This window comes from Cyprinus carpio, chromosome B10, assembly GCF_018340385.1.
Source record: "Cyprinus carpio isolate SPL01 chromosome B10, ASM1834038v1, whole genome shotgun sequence".
Taxonomy (NCBI): Eukaryota; Metazoa; Chordata; class Actinopteri; order Cypriniformes; family Cyprinidae; genus Cyprinus; species Cyprinus carpio.
The window spans coordinates 17,084,543-17,110,994 of record NC_056606.1 but is presented as its reverse complement, the minus strand read 5'-3'; the positions used below and the strand labels follow the sequence as shown (position 1 = coordinate 17,110,994).

The window sequence follows — 26,452 nt, the reverse complement described above, 5'->3', positions numbered from 1 at the left end:
CATTATGAAAAAACCTCAAATTTAAAGAGAAAAGCTTTAAAATATTTCTAGAACACCCCACTGATTTATTTTAAGATATAAAATAAATAAATGAAATACAATAATAAATAATTATTTATATATAAAAGAGCTAACAAAAGCTGGCTGAATACAGTATAGAAATGTTGAACAATACAGGTGTTCTTTATGATTAAATACTGCAAGCTGAACAAAGTTAACTGCAGAACAAATGTAAAATCTGAGATTTAAATTTATTATTGGAAAAAGGTTTTTCATATGACCACAAAATAATACAGGAAGCAACACAGAAAGCCTCCAGAATAACAGTATAAATAATCTCAATGTTGTATATTAATGTGAAGTTTTCAGAGGATGAACAGACAGTCTCTGGGTTAACAATGAATGAATCCTGCTTCGAATCTCTTTAGTTTTCAGTGAGTAGAGGATGGGATTGATGCAGGGTGTGAGAAGGGATGATAGAGACAAGCACACTGTTCTTACATTTGAGTTTATAATAATTCCAAAAAATCCAAGACTGAAGATGATAAAAATAGGAATAAAGAAAAGGCCCACTAATATGAGGTGCTCTGTGCATGTGGCCAGTGCCTTATAACGGCTCTGATTATTTTTCATTCTGAACACAGCGGTCAGAATACCCATGTATGTCAAGAAAATGAAAATCAAAGGTCCAGCATTGAAGAGTATAGTTAAACCAGTAGCAAAATTCCACTGGGATGTCGTATCGCTACAAGCGAGTCTTAAAACAGGAGCATAATCACAAAAATAGCTGTTGACCTTAAGAGAGCCACAAAAGGACAGGGCTGGGATGGATGTAACAGCATAGAGAACTATAACAATACAAAACATCCAAACTGCACTGATTATATAAGCCATTCTGGTGTTTGTGTTAATAGACTCTTGTCTTAAAGGGAAACAGATTGCAATGAACCTGTCATAAGAGAGAATACATAAGGAAAATTCTTCAAGGGATAAAAAAGTGTAGTAAGTGTACATTTGCACAAGGCACAGTTTGAATGGTACAAAATTGTCTAGAACAATGTAAGTTTTGATCATGCCAGGCACAAGAGAGGTACTGAGAACAATATCAACCAAAGCCAGATTTCCAACAGCCATGAACTTTGGGACATGAAGACGGTGGTCATAAAATATGATGGTGATCAGAAAGACATTGCACATGACTGTGATCACATAAAGCAGAGTGAGGAACATGACATAGATATTACTGTAAGGCATTGAACTCAGTGCAACAATGTAAAATCCTGCAGGCTGAATGATGGAGTTGCTGGCGTTTTGCATGGCTGTCCTTTTTTTACGACCCAGCTTCCTTGCAGAGTGCTTTGCTCTTAGTGGGCGAGAAACCAAATACCTGCGGGAAACAGTCACAAACAGTCTGTGCTATACAAATTACCTACAGTACATAACATTTGAGAACATAAGCCTTTATGACATTCAACCAGAAATCTTCAAAATCTATGAAAATCTACAATTGACATGTAACAATGATTGTCTTAATTGTATACTTACATGCAACAATGATGCTGTTGTCTACCTTGCAATTTTTTCCTCTGCTTCACAGTCCAGGGTTACTGTGAACACTGAATGTGAACCTGAGAACATTTTGGGCAATATATAGGTCAATTTCCCCCCAAAGATGTCATTAAAAAGGAAAGTATACGGTATCTAAATAGTCTTTAGAGAAACGATATTCATAATCACTTTTTACTTAATAAATGTGAGATTAATGATGGTGTAACTAATTGCTTCAAGTGTCACTAATTAGTCTTTTTATTTTTGTAACAACAGCAAAACCCCCCAGAGGGATCACGTAAAAGTGGCATTATAACAAAACTGGCAAAATCACGTAACTAAAAAACTTCTAATTTAAAAAGAAAAGCTTTGTAGAACAACAAACAGATTTATTTTATGCTATAAAATAAATTATATATATAATAAATAATTATTTATATATAACACACTATCCTTCAAAAAAAAAAAAAAAGTAAAAGTAAAAAAAAAAAAAAAAAAAAAAAAAAAAAAAAAAAAAAAATATATATATATATATATATATATATATATATATATATATATTTTTATTTTTTTTTTTTTTTTTTTTTTTACAGAAATTAATGCATTAAATTGTTCAAAAGTGACCGTGAAGGCATTTACAGTATTACAAAAGATTTCAAATAAATTTGGTTCTTTTTAACTTTCTATTAATCAACGAATCCTAAAAAAACAAATGTTAACACAGTTTCCACAAAAATATCATCAGCACAACTGTTTTGAACATATAATAATAAGAAAGGTTTCTTGAGAAAAAAATAGCATATAAGAATAATTTCTGAAGGATCTTGTAATGGCTGAAAATTCAGCTTTGCCATCACATGCATAAACTTACATTTTAATATTAAATTACATTATTGAAATATAAAACGGTCAAAATAATATTCAATTTTAATACTATTTCACAATATTGCTGCAATATTGCCCCCCCCCCCCCCCCGCTACATTTTGTTTTGTTGCAGCCTTGCAAAATGATCATATATATAAAAATAATTTCAATCAGCACTCAATGCCCCACAATGATAAGGCAAAAACTAGATTTGTGATAAATTTGCAAATGTATTAAAAAGGAGAAGAAAAATAAAAAAAAAATAAAAAAAATAAAGGAAAAAAGGGGGGAGAAAATGAAATATCACATTGTATAAGTATTCAATACTGAATCAACTGTGGCAATGATTACAGTCTGAGGTCTTTTTGGATATGATGTAACAAGCTTTGCACACCTTGATTTAAGGATTGTCTTTCATTCTTCTCTGCAGATCCTTTGTCAGGTTGGATGGTGACTGTTGGTGGACAGCCATTTTCAGGTCTTTCCAGAAATGTTTGATTAGATTCAGGTCTGGGGTTTAGCTCAAGGACATTCACAGAGTCGTCCCCAAAGCCACTTTTACTGTGTCTTGGTTGTGTGCTGAGGGACATTGTCCTGTTGGAGGTTAAACATTCGGCCTAGTCTGACATAGTTTTGAGAATAATATCATTGAGGAAGACACTGAAATACAAAAAAATACACTTCTATGAAGTCAAACAGCGTAATTTCAACATCAATCCTTAAACATATTTCTTTCTTTCTATAATTACATTTAAAGATATCAAGCTGATGCTGTCATTTCTAAATAGTTTAAACTAAATTAATATGAGATAACTGAAGGCACTCTTTCATTTAAATCATAATGCTTCAAGAACAAACAGTGCCTGCTACAGTAAAACACATCACCACAGAAATCTGTTTCAATTTAGAGAGTAAAATAAAACTCACTTTTACCATTCATTATGTTTTTATGTTCATAACCCACTTTTTAAATGCTTAAGAAAACTTATAATTACCTTCAATAACAGAATCAGGGCTTCATACATTTCAGTCAAAGTTTTTACTGTATGAGTGATTTGGGCTGTCAAGAGGCTATTGGATTCACCTGATGTCTTAATTGTCTTGACACAGTTTTTACAGACGAGCTAATGCTTCCATTCTGCCACTGGTCAGACAAACCATAAGACCATTGTTTGGACTTGGACTCCTACTGTGCAGGATCCAGTGGACCTCAGAGGAGACACAATGCAAACATGACATTGTTTGTACTCAGAGCGAGTTATCATAATACTCTCAGAACTTAAATGAGAGGCCCCAGTCATTAAGAGGAGGAGGATCTGGAATTTAAACTGAGGTCACCATAGATTTAGTTTTTATGTGTTCATTAGCAATGATTATTTTCATCAGATCAAGATGAGCTCATCTCCTATAACGATTATTGAAATATTAAGAGATGGATGCAGCGATGTATGGGGAGATTAAAATCAGATATGAATATTAATGAGATTTTGCACCAGATGAATCAAGTGCATCATCTCCTGCCATCTGGATTTAGCTTTGAAGCTCCAGTTAGACAGCAAACTGACAACAGCCTTCAGTATGTGAAAACCTTCAAATATCTTGTTGGGAATCAGCTGGAATTTGCCTCGTGTCAAGACCAACACTTGAATTTCATAATAGACCAAAGTAATAATTTACAAAACCAAACAACTAAACAAGCCAAATGTCCAAGGTCCAAATGTCCCCAAAAGGATAGTAATACCAGTAGAGTTTGAACTTGCAGGGACATTTTTTGATCTCCATGAGGAAAACGAGCTTTTAAGTCATACAGAATTATCTTTTTTGAAGGGTGGGTTTAGGGTAAGTGGATAGAAAATTTTGTGTAGAAAAATTGTACAGTTTGGATAGAAAAGTTTGTACAGTATAAAAATAATTACGTCTATGGAATGTCCCCTTAAAACATGGAAACCCAACGTGTATGTGTGTGTGCACACGTGCATGTGTATACACTTACATTACATAATGAAGTGTCAAAATCCCACTTAAAAGTTTTTTTTTCTTTCACACTTGAGTCTGTAGCAAAACTTCCACATTTAGTATTACAGTAAACCTGCTTTTGGAGTTAATGAAGGTATCAGGAGTTTAAGGTTTCATAACTTGTCTAGCCATGTCATTTCATCATCACGGACAGGAAACGCAAGTAAAAAGGCAAGTGTAGTTACAACTATCATCCTCTAGATTGCAGTGTTATAAAAGATAATTGCAATGGGCTGAAGCGCTTCTATGTCCAAAGCCACTGCATTTCTATAGTCAGTTTAGTCTTTTCTACATATATCATATTTATGTTTTTATATTAGATTGTGGTCTTAACAAGTATTTATTAACTTTCCAAACAAATACTTATTTTTAATTCTAATTTTATTATTTGTGTTTTTGCCTCAGAGAATGGCCATTCCTGTTGGAAACCTCTGTTACATCTTGTTAACTGTGTAAATGGTAGCTGGCTTTAAAGACGTATAAACAGGTCACTAAATTGACATTAGTTGGTGTACCCTCTAGCAGAAACTTTTATATATGTGTATATGTATATAGTGTTGTGAAAAAGTGTTGGCCCCTTCCTGATTTCATATTTTTTTGCTTGTTTGTCACACTTTAATGTTTCAGATCATCAAACAAATTTAAATATTAGTCAAAGATAACACACGTAAACACAACATGCAGTTTTTAAATGAAGGTTTTTATTATTAAGGGAAAACAAAATCCAAAACTACATGGCCCTGTGTGAAGAAGTGTTTGCCCCCCTGTTAAAACTGTGGTTTATCACACCTGAGTTCAATTTCTCTAGCCACACCTGTTCGCAATCAAGAAATCTCTTAAATAGGACCTGCCTGACAAAGTGAAGTAGACCCAAAGATCCTCAAAAGCTAGACATCATGCCGAGATCCAAAGAAATTCAGAAACAAATGCGAAAGAAAGTAATTGAGATCTATCAGTCTGGAAAAGGTTATAAAGCAATTTCTAAAGCTTTGGGACTCCAGCTAACCACAGTGAGAGCCATTATTCACAAATGGCAAACACATGGAACAGTGGTGAACCTTCCCAGGAGTGGCTGGCTGACCAAAACTACCCCAAGAGCACAGCAGCGACTCATCCAAGAGGTAACAAAAGACCCCACAACAACATCCAAAGAACTGCAGGCCTCACTTGCCTCAGTTAAGGTCAGTGTTCATGACTCCACCATAAGAAAGAGACTGGGCAAAAATAGTCTGCATGGCAGAGTTCCAAGACGAAAACCACTACTGAGCAAAAAGAACATGAAGGCTTGTCTCAGTTTTGCCAGAAAACATCTGGATGATCCCCAAGACTTTTGGGAAAATACTGACGAGACAAAAGTTGAACTTTTTGGAAGGTGTGTGTCCCATTACGTCTGGTGTAAAAGTATCACCGCATTTCAGAAAAAGAACATCATACCAACAGTAAAATATGGTGGTGGTAGTGTGATGGTCTGGGGCTGTTTTGCTGCTTCAGGACCTGGAAGACTTGCTGTGATAAATGGAACCATGAATTCTGCTATTTACCAAAAAATCCTGAAGAAGAATGTCCGGCCATCTATGCGTGACCTCAAGCTGAAGCGAACTTGGGTTCTGCAGCAGGACAATGATCCAAAACACACCAGCAAGTCCACCTCTGAATGGCTGAAGAAAAACAAAATGAAGACTTTGGAGTGGCATAGTCAAAAGTCCTGACCTGAATCCTATTGAGATGCTTTAGCATGACCTTAAAAAGGCGGTTCATGCTCGAAAACCCTCCAATGTGGCTGAATTACAACAATTCTGCAAAGAGTGTGTCAAAATTCCTCCACAGCGCTGTAACAGACTCAATGCAAGTTATCACAAATGCTTGATTGCAGTTGTTGCTGCTAAGGGTGGCCCAACCAGTTATTAGGTTATTAGGCAAACACTTTTTCACACGGCCACGTAATTTTGGATTTTGTTTTCCCTTAATAATAAAAACCTTCATTTAAAAACTGCATGTGTGTTCACTTGTTATCTTTTACTAATATTTAAATTAGTTTGATGATCTGAAACATTAAAGTGTGACAAACATGCAAAAAAATAAGAAATCAGGAAGGGGGTCAACAATTTTTCATACCACTGTGTGTGTAGTGTACTATATATATATATATATATATATATATATATATATATATATATATATATGGGTCAAAGGCAAAAAGGGTGTTTCAAGCATAAAATAAAATAAAAGTGCAATACAGCTTTACGTTTTGTTTTTTCCCCATACATTACAATGTGTCCTGTTTAAGTTTATTTATATATATGTATATATATATATATAATTTTAGTATGTTAGTTTATACTGGATAACTGCAGAGCAAATTAGATTAGGAGATTTTATTGAAAACTAATGCTTTTTATTATTAATTAACACAGTATAATACCGTCACAAGAAACATTATAGAAAGCCCCACAGATAATATTATAAATAATTTCAGCACTTTACACTTGAACCACAGTTGTGTTGTACATTAATGTGAAGTTTTAAGAGGATGAACAGACAGTCTCTGGGTTAACAAAGAGTGAATCCTGTTTCGAATCTCTTTAGTTTTCAGTGAGTAGAGGATGGGATTCACACAGGGTGTGATGAGGGACGAGAAAGACAAGCTCACCAGACCTACAGTAGGGTTCCAAATAATTCCAAAAAATGTAAAACAGAAGATGATTACAATAGGAATATAGAAAAGGAGCCACTAATATCATGTGCCCAGTGCACTTATAAAGTCCCTTATAACTTTTCATTCTGAACACAGCGGTCAGAATACCCATGTATGTAAAGAAAATGAAAATCAAACACAAAAGGAAAATCAAAGGTCCAGCATTGAAGAGTATAGTTAAACCAGTAACAAAATTCCACTGGGATGTTGTATCGCTACAAGCAAGTACTAAAACAGGAGCATAATCACAAAAATAGCTGTGGACATCAAGAGAGCCACAAAAGGACAGGGCTGGAATGGATGTAACAGCATAGAGAACTATAACAATACAAAACAACCAAACTGCACTGATTATATAAGCCATTCTGGTGTTTGTGTTAATAGACTCTTGTCTTAAAGGGAAACAGATTGCAATGAACCTGTCATAAGAGAGAATACATAAGGAAAATTCTTCAAGGGATAAAAAAGTATAGTAAGTGTACATTTGCACAAGGCACAGTTTGAATGGTACAAAATTGTCTAGAACAATGTAAGTTTTGATCATGCCAGGCACAAGAGAGGTACTGAGAACAATATCAACCAAAGCCAGATTTCCAACAGTCATGAACTTTGGGACATGAAGACGGTGGTCATAAAAAATGATGGTGATCAGAAAGACATTGCAGATGACTGTGATCACATAAAGCAGAGTGAGAAACATGACATAGATATTACTGTAAGGCACTGAACTCAAGCCAACAATGTAAAATCCTGCAGGCTGAATGATGGAGTTGCTGATGTTTTGCATGGCCATCCTTTTTTTACGACCCAGCTTCCTTGCAGCGTGCTTTGCTCTTAATGGGCGAGAAACCAAATACCTGTGGGAAACAGTCACAAACAGTCTGTGCTATACAAATTACCTTTAACATCTGTATTATTTTAGGTCATAAGCCCTTATGACATTCAACCATAAATATACCAGTGAAAATCTACATTATATTACAGTGTTTGTTAATGAGCATTAACACATACATGAAAGCGTGTTATAGAGGTTTGTGAATAACAAACCACAGTTTTTGTTTCTGCTTCACAGTTTTGGATCACTGTGAATCCTGAATGTGAACTTGAGAACATTTTGGGCAATATATTGGCCAATATTTCCTCTAGAGGTGTCATTAAACTGGAAAGAACCTCTTGTACTATATCTAATAGTCTTGAGAGAAAAGACATTCATTAGTGCTTTTTACTTCATTAATGTGAGATTAATGATGGTATATCTAATTGCCTTAAGTGGCACTAATTAGTCTGTTTATTTTTGTGTTCATTTTTTTAACGATAATAAAAAGCCCCACAGGGATAATGCAAAGGCGGCATTATGAACAAAAATAACACTCAAAGTGGGAAAATCATGTAACAAAATATATGAAATAAAATTAAATAAAATAATATATAAAAAATGAACAAACATTATGAAATAGAAGACAAATCCTACCTGCTTTAGGAGATAGAGGAGAGATTGTAAATTGTAAAATGTAGTTCCTGTGGTTCAGTGGTAGAGCATTGGGTTAGCAGTGTAAGAGGTTGTGGGTTTGATTCCCAGGGAATACATGTTAGGTAATAAAATGTATATCCTGAATGCACTGTAAATTGCTTTGTATAAAAAGTGTCTTGTAAATTCTGTAATATTGCTAAAAATAAATGATCTTTTTACAGATATTAAGCTGTTGCTGTTCTTTTGAAGTAATTTACCATGCCTCCTTTTCTCTATACTTTACACACAAAACATGATGCACACAACATGCAAAACTTTATGAATATTTTGCAAAAGCAAACACTTCTTTCAAAACCATTTGAAATCTTATACAAATAGACACAAAAACCAAATGGCCAAACTACAAACAGATATGACGAATGTAAAACAGTACTATCTTTTGCTTCTTCAATGTGCAGTGGAGTTTGTCATAGCACTCATACGTTCATGTATTTGCAAAAATACACTTTACAGTTATTGAACTGGATTGATTCAGCACTGAACTGACTTGAGCTGTATAATGACACTCTTGGCTTGTTAGAGCTGCTTTACAGCTGAATATGAATTTGTTACTATACTGCTTTGAAATGATCTGTACAGAATAAAATTTTATAGAAATAAAAGTGGTTTGACATGACTTGGTTGTGCATGTTATGGTTGTGCATCACATGCACTGGACGTTGACCCTTGTGTACGCATAAAACCCAAAGTATACTTTGATGTTTGTCCATACTATGGAAGTCAACGGCTACCGTCCACTGGCCACCAACATACTTCAAAATATTTTCTCTCGTGTTCAGCAGAGAAATGCATATAGGTTTGGAACAAATAGAGGGTGAGTAAATGTTGACAGAATTTTCATTTTTGGGTAAACTATCCTTTTATTTAGCTCTGATAAGACCTAATCAGGACTTCAATAATTTCAATCAAAGTTGCCACTGTATTAGTGATTCTGGCTGACCAGAGGCTTTTGGATTCACCAATTGTCTCAATTCAATTTTGAGTTGACACAGCTTCTCCAGATGAGCTAATGTTTCCAATCTGGCATTGGTCAGACAAGCAGTTAACAGTATGACCACTGTTTGGACTCAGAAATGTAAAGTTTAAAACAAAACACTGCTATCTTCTTGTATATTGACAACTGTATACATACTGTGGGGGAAGTCATGGCCTAACGGTTAGAGTGTTGGACTTGTGAGTTGTGAGTTCAAGTCTTGGGCCGGCAGGGATTGTAGCTGGGGGGGGTGAATGTACAGCGCTCTCTCCACCTTCAATACCACGACTGAGGTGCCTTAGAGCAAGGCACCAAACCCAACTGCTCCCCGGGTGCCGCAGCATAAATGGCTGCCCACTGCTCCGGGTGTGTGTTCACTGCTGTGTGTGTGCACTTTGGATGGGTTAAAAGAAGTATGGGTCACCATACTTGCTGTATGTCACTTCACTTCACTTCAAGTATGTCACTTCACTGTATAAAGAAACTGCAATCCTAAGGGAAAACACAGTCTCAAAAACAACCTAATGACTCCCCGAACAACATAATTCTCTCTTAATTAAGACAACATTAAGTCTAGTCTGTGTAAATGATTTCTGCTCTAATTAACCCCAGGCTGCTCACATCTCATGAGGTTCAGGGTTAATGACCTTAGTGGAGACACAATGTAAACACAACATTGTTCATCCTCAGAGCGAGTTAGCTGATCTCCCCAAACTCAGAAACAGATAATAATACTATCAGAACTTAAATGAGAGATAGAGCCCCCAGTCATGAACAAGATCAGGATGTGAATGCCTCTGATTGGTCATTGCATTCATAAGCTCAGCAGAATCGTGTGTGATTGATTATAATGGACAGTGCTGTAAAAACGGGCATGGCTCTGGCTCTGCACTCTGCTCTGATGTTTTTCTTTTTTTTATAGTTTACAGGGCAAACTGTGCATTGCACCCATAATTGTTTGGTGAGATACGATTCCAAATTAAGGGGGTCGGGGGGTTGGGCATTTGGGGGTGCAAACTTGTTAACATGGGGGCACTGGTCCCCCGATCCACCTAACCCACCCCATTATAGCCCCTGATGAAAAGGACCAAATAACACTCAAAGTGGGAAAACTCAAACCATTTTTTTTTTACATGGTCAATTAGGTTATTTCTGATGTTATTTAAAATTCTTCTGTACCTTCTACCTCTCCTTCTAACCCTTCCACCCTGTTATCCACTTCCTCTCTGTCCATGTCTTCTTACAGTTTCCCGTGCTCTTTCCCCTACACTAGTTCACCTCTCTACTCATCTCTTCTCCCTTTCCTTCTCCTTTCCTCTTTTCTCACATTTCCCTCTCTGCTCACCTTTTTCTACCTGTTCCACTCTTCTTCTTCTCTCTCATTACACCCCTTTCTCTACCCACTCCACCACCTTATAGACTTTTTTTCTTAAGTCACAAGCGAAGTGCATTTCCAATAAAGCAGCTATAATGTATCAATACTGATATAGCTAGATCTCTCAAGAAAGATAAGCAAAGGTCAGTACCTTCTCGTCCAAAGGAGAGATCCACATCCATCTTGTACTCAGCTGATGCCAGTTCAGCCTTGCAGGGACGGACAAAATCTAAGACACCCCACCCACCCCCCCCCATCGCCCAAGATTCAACCCTCCTGCCCATACTGTAACACCAAGGACCACTTCCTTAATGATCTGAGGTTCTCTCCAGAGATGTTTTGCCACATTTCTGCAACTAGACATGATTGCTGCATATTATGGGTGTTTCCTTTTGCCAAAACATCTTCAAGTGAGTGGCGGAGCAAACCGAAAGTCCAGCACTCTCCTAGTTTCACTGCTTATGTTGCGACTATTCTTGTTTGTATGTGTTCCTTCGCTGGCATTTTCCACATTGTTTTTCTCCCTTAATATCAAATTTGTCCATTCTGATGCTCAGTTCTACTGAACTAATGGCTATACTGTATATACAGTGGTGGCCAAAATTATTAGAACACTAGTATTTTCACCAGCTAAAAAATGATCTGCCTGGAATGACATGAAGAAACAGGACAAACTGAAACAGATTACATTCAGAAGAACTGTGGCAACATCTCCAAGAAACCTACCTGCAAAGCTACAGTATTGTTAAAAGTTTTAGGCACTTGTGTAAAAATGCTGTAAAATGAGGATGCTGTCGAAAATAATGTCATAAATACATTTTCTTTATTAATTAACTTCTATTAACTAAATTAAATCAATATTTGGTGCGACCATCCTTTGCGTTTAAAGCAGCTTTTACCCTCGGTGCACTTGCACATTTTCGGGTAGCTTTGGCCTCTTGAAGCATCTTGGAGATGTTGCCTCAGTTCTTCTGGATTTAGTCTGTCTCAGTTTGTTCTGTTTCTTCTTGTCATTCCAGACAGATGATGATGATGAGATCAGATCTCTGTTTGGAGCACTGGCTGTTGTCAGACTCCTTGAGCAAACAAAAATCAAACAAAAATCTCAATGGATTATTACAATTAATATATATATATATATTATTATATTACTATAGATATATTATGTTAGTTTATACTGGATGACTGCAGAGCAAATTAGATTAGGAGATTTTATTGAAAACCAATGATTTTTTAATATGAACACAGTATAATACGTCACAAGAAACATTATAGAAAGCCTCACAGATAATATTATAAATAATTTAAGCACTTTACACTTGAACCACAGTTGTGTTGTACATTAATGTGAAGTTTTAAGAGGATGAACAGACAGTCTCTGGGTTAACAAAGAGTGAATCCTGTTTCGAATCTCTTTAGTTTTCAGTGAGTAGAGGATGGGATTCACACAGGGTGTGATGAGGGACGAGAAAGACAAGCTCACCAGACCTACAGTAGGGTTCCAAATAATTCCAAAAAATGTAAAACAGAAGATGATTACAATAGGAATGAAGAAAAGGGCCACTAATATGAAGTGCTCTGTGCACGTGGCCAGCGCCTTATAACGGCTCTGATTATTTTTCATTCTGAACACAGCAGTCAGAATACCCATGTATGTCAAGAAAATGAAAATCAAAGGTACAGTAATGAATAGTATAGTTAAAGCAGTAACAAAATTCCACTGGGGTCTCGTATCACCACAAGCAAGTACTAAAACAGGAGCATAATCACAAAAATAGCTGTGGACCTCAAGAGAGCCACAAAATGAGAGGGATGGGATGGATGTAACAGCATAGAGAGCTATAACAATACAAAACATCCAAACTGCACTGATTATATAAGCCATTCTGGTGTTTGTGTTAATAGACTCTTGTCTTAAAGGGAAACAGATTGCAATGAACCTGTCATAAGAGAGAATACATAAGGAAAATGGTTCAAGGGATAAAAAAGTATAGTAAGTGTACATTTGTACAAGGCACAGTTTGAATGGTACAAAATTGTCTAGAACAATGTAAGTTTTGATCATGCCAGGCACAAGAGAGGTACTGAGAACAATATCAACCAAAGCCAGATTTCCAACAGCCATGAACTTTGGGACATGAAGACGGTGGTCATAAAAAATAATGGTGATCAGAAAGACATTGCACATGACTGTGATCACATAAAGCAGAGTGAGAAACATGACATAGATATTATTGTAAGGCATTGAACTCAGTGCAACAATGTAAAATCCTGCAGGCTGAATGATGGAGTTGCTGGCGTTTTGCATGGCCATCCTTTTTTTACGACCCAGCTTCCTTGCAGCGGGCTTTGCTCTTAATGGGCGAGAAACCAAATACCTGTGGGAAACAGTCACAAACAGTCTGTGCTATACAAATTACCTTTAACATCTGTATTATTTTAGGTCATAAGCCCTTATGACATTCAACCAGAAATATACCAGTGAAAATCTACATTTAACATATTACAGTGATTGTTAATGAGCATTAACACATACATGAAAGCGTGTTATAGAGGTTTGTGAATAACAAACCACAGTTTTTGTTTCTGCTTCACAGTTTTGGATCACTGTGAATCCTGAATGTGAACTTGAGAACATTTTGGGCAATATATTGGCCAATATTTCCTCTAGAGGTGTCATTAAACTGGAAAGAACCTCTTGTACTATATCTAATAGTCTTGAGAGGAAAGACATTCCTTAGTGCTTTTTACTTCATTAATGTGAGATTAATGATGGTATATCTAATTGCCTTAAGTGGCACTAATTAGTCTGTTTATTTTTGTGTTCATTTTTGTAACAATAATAAAAAAACCCCACAGGGATAATGCAAAGGCAGCATTATGAACTAAATAACACTCAAAGTGGGAAAATCATGTAATAAAATATATGAAATAAAATTAATTATAATTAATTAATTAATATAAAAAATGAACAAACATTATGAAATATAAGACAAATACTACCTGCTTTAGGGGATAGAGGAGAGAAAAGAGAATGACTCAAAATAACACTACTGCACTTCAGTGAAGGTGTTAAATTCTGTAATATCTCTAAAAATAAATGTTCTTTTTACAGATATTAAGCTGTTGCTGTTCTTTTGAAGTAATTTACTATGGCTCCTTTTCTCTAAACTTTACACACAAAACATGATGCACACAACAGGGAAAACTTTATGAATATTTTGCAAAAGCAAACACTTCTTTCAAAACCATTTGAAATCTTATACAAATAGACGCAAACACCAAATGGCCAAACTACAAACAGATATGAAGAATGTAAAACAGTACTATCTTTTGCTTCTTCAATGTGCAGTGGAGTTTGTCATAGCACTCATACGTTCATGTATTTGCAAAAATACACTTTACAGTTATTGAACTGGATTGATTCAGCACTGAACTGACTTGAGCCGTATAATGACACTCTTGGCTTGTTAGAGCTGCTTTACGGGTGAATATGAATTTGTTGCTATACTGCTTTGAAATGATCTGTATTGGATAAAATGGTATAGAAATAAAAGTGATTTGACATGACTTGGTTGTGCACGTTATGGTTGTGCATCACATGCACTGGACATTGACCCTTGTGTATGCATAAAACCCAAAGTATACTTTGATGTTTCTCCATACTATGGAAGATAACGGCTACCGTCCATTAGCCACTAACATTCTTCAAAATATTTTCTCTCGTGTTCAGCATAGGAAAGAAACGCATATAGGTTTGGAACAAATAGAGGGTAAGTAAATGTTGACAGAATTTTCAGTTTTGGGTGAACTATCCTTTTAATTAGCTCTGATAACACCTAATCAGGACTTCATTAATTTCAATCAAAGTTGCCACTGTATTAGTGATTCTGGCTGACCAGAGGCTCTTGGATTCACCAATTGTCTCAATTCAATTTTAAGTTGACACAGCTTCTCCAGATGAGCTAATGTTTCCAATCTGGCATTGGTCAGACAAGAAGTTAACAGAATGACCACTGTTTGGACTCAGAAATGTAAAGTTTAAAACAAAACAAAGCTATCTCCTCGTAAATGGACAACTGTATACATACTGTATAAAGAAACTGCAATCCTAAGGGAAAACACAGACTCAAAAACAACCTAATGACTCCCCGAACAACATAATTCTCTCTTAATTAAGACAACATTCACAAAGTGACTAATTTGTCTCTCTTATTTAAGCAGTTCTGAGACACAAACAAATCAAGTCTAGGCTGTGTGAATGATTTCTGCTCTAATTAACCCCAGGCTGCTCTCATCTCATGAGGTTCAGGGTTAATGACCTTAGTGGAGACACAATGTAAACACAACATTGTTCGTCCTCAGAGCAAGTTAGCTGATTTCCCCAAATTCAGAAACACATAATAATACTATCAGAACTTAAATGAGAGATAGAGCCCCCAGTCATGAACAAGATCAGGATGTGAATGCCTCTGATTGGTTATAATGCACAGAGCTGTAAAAACGTGCATGTCTCTGCACTCTGCTCTGATATTTTACTTTTTTTATAGTTTACAGGACAAACTGGACATTGCACCCATAATTGTTTGGTGAGATGTGATTCCTAATTAAGGGGGCCGGGGGGCCGGGGGGCCGGGGGGTTGGGTGTTTGGGGGTGCAAGCTTGTTGACACGGGGGCACTGGCTCCCTGAGTTATGCGATACACCACTCCCTTGCTCAGACAGCCCAATGCTGAACTTCTTAAAGCCTCTAAAGAATCAGTAAAGGCGAACCTTCGAATCACTGAGCATAAACTTGCTAAAGTCTTATTGTTCTGAAATGAAGAAACTGCAAGAAGCTGGCTATGTGGCAGAGATATCAACACAAGAAGCTGAGCAATCCCTGGAGCCGTGGTACATCCCTCACCATATGGTGACGCATAACAACAAGGACAGAATTGTTCTTATTCATACCAAGGCCCCACTTTAAATGACATCCTCCTGCCTGGGCCTGTTCTTGGTCCGTCTTTACTTGGTGTCTTGCTGAGGTTCCGTGAACATCCTGTAGCCATCAGCGGAGATGTGAAGTGTATGTTCCACTAGGTTCACCTCTTGCCAAGTGATAAGCCTATTGTATGCTTTCTGTGGAGAGACATGCAGAGGACAGAACAGCCTAAGATATATGAATGTCAAGTCTTACCATTCGGCACAACATGAAGCCCGTGCTGTGCCATATATGCACTGCAGGAAATTGCTCAGAACCACCCACAAGTGGACCCAGCACTGGTGAGAACAGTCAAAATTTCCTTTTATCTAGACAACTGTCTCCATAACCTTCAAACTGTTGCTGAAGCTAGCCCTTACGAAAAAGAAGTTTATTCAAGTGTGCTATTAGTATACTTATTTTAAACTAAAAATAGGAAAGTATACTTTTAGTTTACTTTTTATGTACTTCTCAGAAATGGGCTTTATGTACTTCTAAGATATATACATATAATGACAATTAAGTATACTTGACTTATACTTACAAAAAGTCAAAATATACTTGAACTTTACTTAAGTATACTTAATAAAATAAACTTGAAGTATACTACTTTTTGGTAAGTGAGAGCATTAGTAGACAACCTATGACAACTTTTGCTCACTGGTGGGTTTGAGCTCCGTCAATGGGCCAGCAACCGACCTGAGGTTATTCAGCATCTCTCCTCTTGCCTGAAGCAAGAACACAGAATATTGAACTCTGGCTATCACAGAAGAGTACTGACCTTCTGGAAGGTACACTTGGGCTACTGTGGAAGTGTCTCACAGACTTGTTCAGTTACAAACCCAGCCAATCTGGATGCCATAAACCTACTCTGCATAATGTCTACAGAGTTTTGGCATCTCAATATGATCCCCTGGGTTATCTAATTCCATTTACTACCTGAGCCAAAATTCTGGTCCAGGATTTGTGGAAGAACAATCTAGGGTGGGATAACCCAATCACATCTGACAGCCTGTTAATCAAATGGCAAGACTGGCAACAAGAGCTCCAAAGTTTGAATCAGATCGCAATGCCAAGGTGTTACACTCCATTTGAAGGGCCAGCGGAAATCCTCAATCAGATTTATCTATATTCTGTGACACATCTGAGATGGCCTATGGCTCAGTGGCCTAGATTTGCACAGAAAACAATGAAAGACATGTACATATCTCATTTGTGTTAGCCTGTTCACAAGTGGCACCTCGGAAGCAGATGAAAATCCCTCGGCCAGAATTGAGTGCAACACTTACAGGAGCGCATGTGGCTAATATCCTTCAAGCAGAACTAACTGTGGACATCAATCATGTCATTCTCTGGTCAGACTCAGCTACTGTCCTCCAATGGCTTAAACCCGACTCATGTACCTGGAGGTATATTGATTCAGCCAACAACCCTGCTGATGTCATAGCAGGAGGCCAGTCATTTAAGGATTTAACCCCACCTTGCCGTTGGATTAATGGACCAAATTTCTTGCATCAGCCAGAATCATGTTGGCACACTTTGCCAGCAGATGAACCTGAACCAGAGACAGAGTTGGAAAAGTCAGCAATTTGCCTGCATGTGAGCACTAGTCCAGACATTCCCCTTCCTGCTGTCAACCAATTTAGTGCCTGTACTGAGCTACTAAAGGCTACATTGTCATCCCTTCATGGGGCGGCTACATCTCCCACGCAGTCACCAGATGATTCAGAGAGTTACATCTCAGCAGAGAAGCTACTCCTACAACAAGCTCAGAAAGAACCCTTTCCGGAGAAGTTTAAGGCTCTCGCCTCTGAGCGACCATTACCATCCAACAGCAGATTAGCATCCTTATTACCTGAGTATGAAAAAGACAGTGGACTTATCAGGGTTGGAGGGAGACTTGCTAAGCAATTGTGCTTGATCTGCAACACCACCTAACCATGCTTCTGATCAAGGACTATGAAGCCTCCCTTTTACATCCTGGGCCAGAAAGTGTCTTTGCCAAGCTGAGAAGACGATACTGGATTCTACGAAGAAAGGAAGCTATCAAGAAGTATCAATACAGGTGTATGGACTACCAGAAATGGCGTGCTAAGACTGGTGTACCCAAAATGGCCGACCTCCCATCAGCATGTCTACATCTGTACAAACCCCCAGTCTATTCCACTGGAATGGATTGTTTTGGTCCATTCACAGTGAAGATCAGTCGATGTAAAGAGAAAAGATGGGGAATAGTATTTAAGTGTCTTTACCTGTTGTCCCCATCTTGATTTCTTAGAGAGCCTTGATACAGATGCATTTCTAATGTCTCACCGCAGATTCATTGCGCAAAGAGGGAAACCATGTGAGCTCCTTTGTGATAATGGTACAAACTTTGTTGAAGGGATGAGAGCAGCCTATGAAGCCATGAAGCCTCAACTCAGGGAACAACTCGCAGAACAACAGGTTTAATTCAGATTTATTCCACCTGGTGCCCCTCATTTCAGGGGAGCTGGGGAATGGGAGGCTACGTCAGTAAAGCAGTCCCTAAAGGTAGTACTCAAGGATCAAACAGTAACTGAAACTGTACTGCGTACTGTGTTCATTGAAGTAGAGGGCATCCTAAATGCCAAGCCTTTGGGATACGTGTCCACAGAGGGGGCGGATTTGGACCAAGTTACGCCTAGCATTCTCTTAACGGGCCACCACGATTCTTCACTCCCACAAGTGCTCTATGATTCAAGTAATGTTTTGGGAACCAGAAGATGGAAACATAGCCAAGTACTTGCTGACCATTTCTGGTCTAGATTCATCAATTTCTATCTCCGGAAGGTACACAATCGCCTACGAATTAGCTAGGGTTTCTCACTGTGAGAAAGCCCTAACCACACCCCTAGTAGCATGTAGCATATGTAGCTCAGTTAAGAGCGGACATATTAATTTGACAGCAGCAGGTTACAAATCAGGCTGGATGGAATGATTATTCAACTTTGTATATGTTTTTTACCATTGTGTAAATGATTATGGGTGAGTTTCCATATATATTTGCCAGAATAATAATCTATATTATTGTTCTGAATGTTGGTATTTGCCCGTAAATTGAAAGCATTCTAAACTGCTTCACAAAATGAAAGTGAAATTGAAAGTGAAACCAAAACGTTTTCGTATCTGACTTTGAGCTTGAAAATAAGTGTATTTCTATTAGAATACAATGATTATGTACACTTCCTAGTTACATATCCCCCAGTTTGTTCAGTATTGTTTAAAATGTTGAATTTGATGATGTTAAGGTTTCCTGCTTGTAATATTGAGCATATGCATCGATCTTGCAATCTGCTTGTCATTTTACTAATATAATCGGCACGCAGTTCAATCATGTATGTTAATTAATATATTACTGATATATTAACCACTGTTTTCTTTGTATGTCTTCTGTGTATTATAGACCACATGTGTGAAGTAACATAAACAAACCTCCTTTGATTAAACAAGGCACCACACCTGAACCCACTGAGAGTCCCATACTCTCATATAATTATTATTTTGCTTATTCCTTCTTGCTCTTTGTATACTTTCCCTTTTATTATTAATCTAAAGCAATTGTGATAAATTTGTAAATGATTAGGAAAACTGCATTTCCTGTGATGAGTGTATAATTAACTGAATAGTTATGAGTTTAGGGCCAATCAAAAATACATCATGTTCATTTGATAGAATGACAAATTACATAGTTTTGTTTGCTGTGTTTGGACAAATGGTACGTAAATGTTTGTGATTTGTGTAAAACATTTTTTTCAGATATTTTAAAGTATTGGTTGGTTGTATTAACTATTGTGAAAACATTTGAGAGTTTTGTGTAAATTGTTTTGAGAAAATTATTTGCATGCTTTATAATTTGTATGAAATGAATGAAAACATACAATCTGTTTATGACAATTACAAAGTATTCAGATGACGGTGTTAACTGTTTTGAGAACCTGAGTTTGGAGACACGTTTCAAATTGATTAAGAAAAGCTGTCAATGAAATTAATTACTGTTTCATTTGAGAATCATAATGCAAATGAAAAAATTGTGCTGCTATAGTAAAACACATCACCAGATATATGTCTTAATTTGGAGAGTAAAATAAAAGCCATTTTCACAGTCTGTGTTTGTTTTTTAATCTTCATAACCCACATTTTAAATGCTCAAGGAAGTGTATGATTAGCTTTGATAACACATAATCAGGACTTCATTCATTTTAATCAAAGCTTCTGTTCTGGAAGGGATATGGGCTGCACACACTGAGGTTATATTGGATTGACAAAATGTCTTAATTTGAGGTGTTTTGAGTCGACACAGCTTCTCCAGATGAGCTAATGTTTCCAATCTGCCAATGGTCAGACAAACAATTACCAGAATGACCATTGGTTGGACTTAGATGGACACCTAATACTGTATAAAGAAACTACAATCCAAAAGAAAAACAAAAAACCCACTCACAAACAACCTAATGACTCCCTGAAAAACCTAACTGTCTCTAAATAAAAGCAACATTGACAAACTGACTAATTTGTCTGTCTTTATAAGGCAATACCGAGACAGAAGCAATTAGGTCTAGTCTGTGTGAATGATTTCTGCTCTAATTAGCCCCAGAATGCTCTCATCTCAGAGGGTCAGGGTTATTGACCTTAGAGGAGATACAATGTAAACCCAACAATGCTTGTCCTCAGACCGAGTTAAATGATCACTCCAAACTCAAAAAGACATGAGAGCTTGAGCTCCTAGTCATCAACAAGAACATTTATTTGGTTTGTAGGATAAGGAATTTATGAGATCAGCAGAGCTGGTTAATAATGATCATTTTCATCAGATAGAGATAAGCTTTTCTCCTATAATGATTATTTAAAATATTGAGAGTTGACTGCAGTGATGTATGGTGAGATAAAATTCAGATGTGAATATTAATGAAATGTTGCATCTGCCTACTTGATTTTGCTTTGATAGAAGCTCCAGTTAGACAGCAGCTGACAATGTCTCTCAGCCTTCAATGTCTCTCAAAATCTTAAAACATATATTATTTGATAGCTGCTTTTGCCTCACATCTTTCCTCTTATGAAAGAAAAACACTTGTATTTCGTAATTTTCTCACTAACTGAATACTTAAGTCATTCTAATTAAGATTTTAATAAGTCTCAATTAGACTGATGAAAACAATCATTTTAAAATAATGTGTCTGTATCATCACAATCCCGAATGCACAGACATCCCAATAATTATTTAAGGGAGATCATGCTAATAATATAACTCTTTGTTTCTTTGTAGAAGTACCAGATTGTTTTTAACCATTTAAATCACTGCATTTACTTTAAATAAAAACACTATTTATTATAAAATCCATTTATTCATGTCATACATTTATTAAAAAGAGAGAAATTATAATATACTGGGATAGTTTTGTGCCAATATCACATAAGATCAATCACTTCTGAAAAACTTCTGAAATCTATTAAAAACAGGTCTAGTTGCTTGGCTAGCACTATGCTAATATGTTCCTGGTGTGTGGAAGATAATATAGAATCATGATGGCTGGTTGTCCCAGGACTATAGAAAATGAGTTGGCACAAGACCAGAGGAGCACAAAAGACTATGGCTGGCCATTATGAGAGAAAATAGCCTATTTCGATGGGTTTCATTCTTTATCCCTTGCTCTTTTTCTTTTCTTTTTTTTGCTGTGGTTGGCATAAATATTTGACCGTTTCTTCAATTTTAGAAAGGCAGTGAATTGGACAAAGTCATTTTGAATTTCACTCAGGCTTACAGGGGCAATAAACTCAGAGGCCTAATTCTTTACACACGGAGAGTGACTAACTCTGCTGAGACGCTGAGAGACTGGGGTCTGAAGTAGGTCATGTACGATTAATATGTTCATGTATGTGAGAAACAGAAAAAATCTGTTCCTTTGTGAGGAACTGAATATAAGAGATGAAAGATGCTGATGCAGAAGCTATTCTTTCCTTTCATCTAAGGCCTGAACTGATGCCATCAGCGCATATGGACACCTGCAGCTTTCTTGGCCAGCATCAGCATCACTCGTTTTGCGATATTTTGAGAAACCTCAAAACTCTATTTCGAGTATGAATTCTGAAAATAATGAAATATTACCCCTGAAGTTGCAGGGAGATAAAAAATATCCAAAGTTAATAACATGTTATTGCTATTTCCCCAGAATACTGATGTTTTCAGTGGTGAAACACAAGAATGGGAAGATCAGTGATTGTAACTGTCAAACGCCAAAGCTTACATAAAAGTAGTCCATATGATTTTTATGCATTATTTCAAGTTTTTGAGTTCATTCCATTGCTTTATGTGAAAAACAGGCCATATTTAAGTTGTATTAACTCAAAATCATGTCATAAATGAGAACATATGAGAAGAAACTGAATGCAAACCTCATTTGTCCTCATGTCTATAGTCAACGCGCAATATTCAAATCAAGAATTGAGAACTAGAAAAGTCTCCCACACACTGAGAACCAAAGCCTAAAGTCACATTTAGCATTAAAAGTAAATGAAGCATAAGAAGCATTGCAGTGAACATCAATAACCAACTTTATAATTAAAAAAATTATTCGGGCTAAATGGAGGGAAATAGGTTTGTACAGGACATTTTTTTTTTTCGTTTCAGTATTTACAGGATTTGTATCAGGGGTTGTGCTGCTGCACGACTGACCTTGTGTTTAAAATCAAACACCCAATCATAAGGAACCTAGTAATTAAACCTGGGCAAATGAAGCAGGCTTGGGGGCGAGACTCAGGATTTATTGGACATCAGCTTGCCCTCTTATAGTTATGACCCTGATGGGATTAATCCCAGCTCTGCTATAATTATGTCACAGATTTGTCTTCAGTCGTGCCTCTGTTCTTTTATTAGCAGCAAATTGTCTCCAACTATCATCAGTACTGGGGAGAGATATCCTCATAGCAGATTATTTAAAGAGAAAGAAATTGAGAGGAAAAAATTAGTGTACACAAACTATATTTGAAAGACATCACCAGTTGCTTCACTGCAATCAAATGATGCCACAAACTATGTTTTTTTTAAGGTAAATAACTGAATTCCTCTCAGCCTGGATTTCCTCATTCTGTTGCCTTTATTTGATATTCTCAATAATGAAATCCAGAATTTTTGTTTAAAAACAAAATGAAGCACAAACAAGAAGTAAAAAGAAATTGGACCCATAAATAACAAAACACAAAAAGAATAGTCAATGAGGACATTTTGAATTTTATTGAGGATGCAAGTCATTTATTTATAAAATAGTATTATGTCACTGCTCTATATTGTAATTTCATCACAAGGTTATCTGGGCTGCATAACAGTCATTCAAAATATGCAAACAGTTGATGAAGTTTAGAATTGCACATATTTGTACAGTCAAATCTCCATATGCATAAATACAAACAAAGGTCTAGATTCAAACATTGCCAAAAAAAACTCATATCATTCTCTCACTCTAAACCAAGAGTGTCTTGGCACTGTATACAATGTTATATAGGGTAAAAATAAAAAAAATCACAATTCAAGCAGTCCTCCAGGTAGTCCATGTAATGTTTGTGCATATAAATTCCCCCTAATGCACTTAAACATTTTCAAATAATGCCACGAAAGCTGATCATTTACCTATTTCATTAAATGCATTAATGCCAATTTTCAGCATTATAAGGGAAGTTATTGTATATTTTGGCTTACATTTAACCAGATTTTTATTAGGCCTTCTGGACTGTTTGATGCAATAATTTAATGCATTGGGGAAAGCAAGGAGTGTTACATATATCCTACACTTTCCTATATTATTTGCAATTGTTATTTATGTATTAGTATTATTTTTTGAAACTGATAAATGTATATACAGTTAGACTGTTTTCATTCCATAGCATCTAATACAAATTAACACTTAAAGTGATGAAATCGCTTAATGAACCCTGTTTTCTTTGCTGTATTGATGCATTTTCCTATTGAAATACGAATTTCTGGTTAAGGATATAATAGCCATTAGGCTCCCATTTACATCACAGCTTTGAAACATGAGTTGTTATCTTCTATTGCTTGCAGTGAGATCTGTAATACCTGCAGAAAGCTACCCGTTAGCATTCCCATTCATCTCAATTGCTGGTCCCAGAGATGTTGAAGATGCATTCATGTTAAAAAATGTATTAGACCAAAAAAAAAAAAAAAACGCCAGTGAATGCAAAATGAGTAACTGGAATTCCATATCCATAACTTTCAGTTAATTTAAAAAGTGTATATCTGCTGAAAGTTTATTTTGTGAACTTTTAAGAGTATGCTTGTCTTAAAGCTAACATACATGGACTTAAAAGCCACAAACTCCAGTTTCGTTGTCATAGCGTTTCATTAAACAGTTCAGAGAGATGAGGTCAGCAGGTTCCGCTTAAACGGCAACGTTTGCTAACCTGGGATCAGAGTCCTGTTCATATCTGTAATGATACACCTCCATTTGATCCCGTCAGGCCTCCCTAATGTTATTGAGCCACCTCTTGATGCCTCTTCTGTTCAAATACAGCACCATGAGGAACACAACTCCAATGAGGGCCAACACAATGCCGAGAAGCACATAAGAACGGGCATCCAAGTTTTGGCACTCCATATCCCTCTTTTCTAGATCCTTTACGAGTGTATTCTTCTTCTTTTCTGGTTGCGCGCATTTCAGACTAGTTACGTCTGCGCATTGGGAACTGTTCTTCAGCCAATCATAAAACTCCTTCACTTTGTCACATTTACAGTCGAACGGGTTGTGTGATAAGTAAATATGTATTTCCTCGAATTCGATTAGTTTTGCTAAATTGTGCTTATCTAATGTCGCAATGGAATTATTTGTGAGTATTAAAGTGGTTAAATTGAGGTTGCCAAACCCAGAAAGAGGAATTACCTTAAAACAATTTCCAGACAGGTCCAGTCTCTGAAGATTACACAAACTGTCCGTGGACAGCGCGAGTGGTAATTGCCCCGCGCCCGAAGTCATTAAGTTGTTACTGAGGTTAAGATGACGTAGCCGTTCCAAGCCATAAAAAGCTCCAGGGGACACAACCCTTAAACGGTTGTGACTCAAATCTAAGGAAACAAGTCGTGGGAGTCCGCAAAACGCACAACTTTTGATCACCTGTATGTTGTTGTCCTGCAATGACAGCGCGCGCAAGTCCATATCGGTCCCATTGGCCGAAAACGCTCTCTCGGTTAAAACTGAGATGTTATATCTGTATAAAGTTAATTTTTGGGTGCTTCTGGGCACTTCGAGAGGTAGCATGATCTCTTCACAGCTCACCAACCCGTCATAACGCATGTAGGTATCGTGACATTTATGAGCTTCAGCGAACAAAACAAACAAACACATCAGTCCCGCGCTAAAACTATATCGCTTTAAAGTGTGAGATAAAACACGAAGTGGTTTTCTGTTCATTTCCATTTTAATCTGAAGCGAATGTTATTCCAAAGGTTTAACTGCAGCATATGTTCTCTTCATAGTTCGGATTCACTTCGCCTCGGGAATCCGTTTGAGCCATCAAGGAAAGCAGTCCGTGTGGCCAGAGAGTGAGCGTTCAGTCCGGCTGCATTTTCTCTTTCTGGAGCTCCCCTGACGACGCCTTCACTACAAATGCGATCTAGTGCTGTCTAGCAGCATCCCTGAGGTGAGCAAAAACCTCGCCCACTTCCCTCAGTGAGAGAGAGATACAAAGAGCCTTGTTGTTTTGCAGTTAGGACAGAGTGGACACTGAATGAACCTCATGCCGGAACAGAGTTCAAAGCATTTTAGAAGCTTTAAACGGGAGACGTACATGATGATCTGTGGGAGAATAAAGCCTGCTGCCTGCAAAACTGTTCAGCAAGGGTGTAAAAATAGGTATTGTCGCAAAATTTTACTTAAAGTCGAAGTAGGCTACCCAGCAAAAATATTTGTGAGAAATATCCTAATCTAATTGTAGGCTACGGACTACTGTATAAAAGTTTGTATTGAAATGTGTATAACTAATATTGTTGCCTGATACTGATAAACTTATATATTAATATATATTTAAAGTATGTTTTTGTATGTAGAAAGCAGTGGAGTGTGTGCTGGTGTTCTGAAATTAGGAGGCAAAGTCCTCAAAGTTTTTTTTTTTTCCTCCAATCAAATATAAATTTGGGTCCCTGTCATCAAATATTACTTACAGAAATAAAGAAAAAAAATCTCATCAAGTAGTGTTTTTTTATTTTTTCATTAGACAGAGTGAGTGTCAGGAAACGATGTGGGGGAGAGAGCAGGAAAGTTCCACAAGCTAGGGATTCGAACTCAGGACACTCGCAGTGCAACAAAGCTAAATGTTGGCGCACTGCCCACAGGGCTATCAGCGCTTAACAATTTATTGGTTTTAAGCATTTTACATTTATTCCAAAATAACTCAAGGCAGTAACAATTTGAGCAATATATTTTATTTGTGAACTTATATTCAACTATTCTTTTTATTAGTTA

The 26,452-nt window shown here is 36.8% G+C and overlaps 3 protein-coding genes and 1 pseudogene across 3 annotated transcripts; all 4 read right to left on the bottom strand.

Annotated features, from left to right (window-relative positions):
- Positions 1 to 351: 351 nt before the first annotated feature.
- Positions 352 to 1,546, bottom strand: LOC109111178 (olfactory receptor 2A12-like). Its single transcript, XM_042732004.1, has one exon. It carries the CDS (start codon positions 1,315 to 1,317, stop codon positions 352 to 354), a length of 966 nt encoding a protein of 321 aa, XP_042587938.1. The 5' UTR covers positions 1,318 to 1,546.
- A 5,351-nt stretch (positions 1,547 to 6,897) lies between these two features.
- On the bottom strand, positions 6,898 to 7,932 carry LOC122138608 (annotated as a pseudogene).
- A 4,385-nt stretch (positions 7,933 to 12,317) lies between these two features.
- Positions 12,318 to 13,374, bottom strand: LOC109097617 (olfactory receptor 10A2-like). The gene has a single exon (XM_042732003.1). It carries the CDS (start codon positions 13,315 to 13,317, stop codon positions 12,346 to 12,348), a length of 972 nt encoding a protein of 323 aa, XP_042587937.1. The 5' UTR covers positions 13,318 to 13,374; the 3' UTR covers positions 12,318 to 12,345.
- Positions 13,375 to 23,216: 9,842 nt separating this feature from the next.
- LOC109108906 (trophoblast glycoprotein-like) lies at positions 23,217 to 25,731 on the bottom strand. The gene has a single exon (XM_019122020.2). It carries the CDS (start codon positions 25,406 to 25,408, stop codon positions 24,452 to 24,454), a length of 957 nt encoding a protein of 318 aa, XP_018977565.2. The 5' UTR covers positions 25,409 to 25,731; the 3' UTR covers positions 23,217 to 24,451.
- Positions 25,732 to 26,452: the final 721 nt, after the last annotated feature.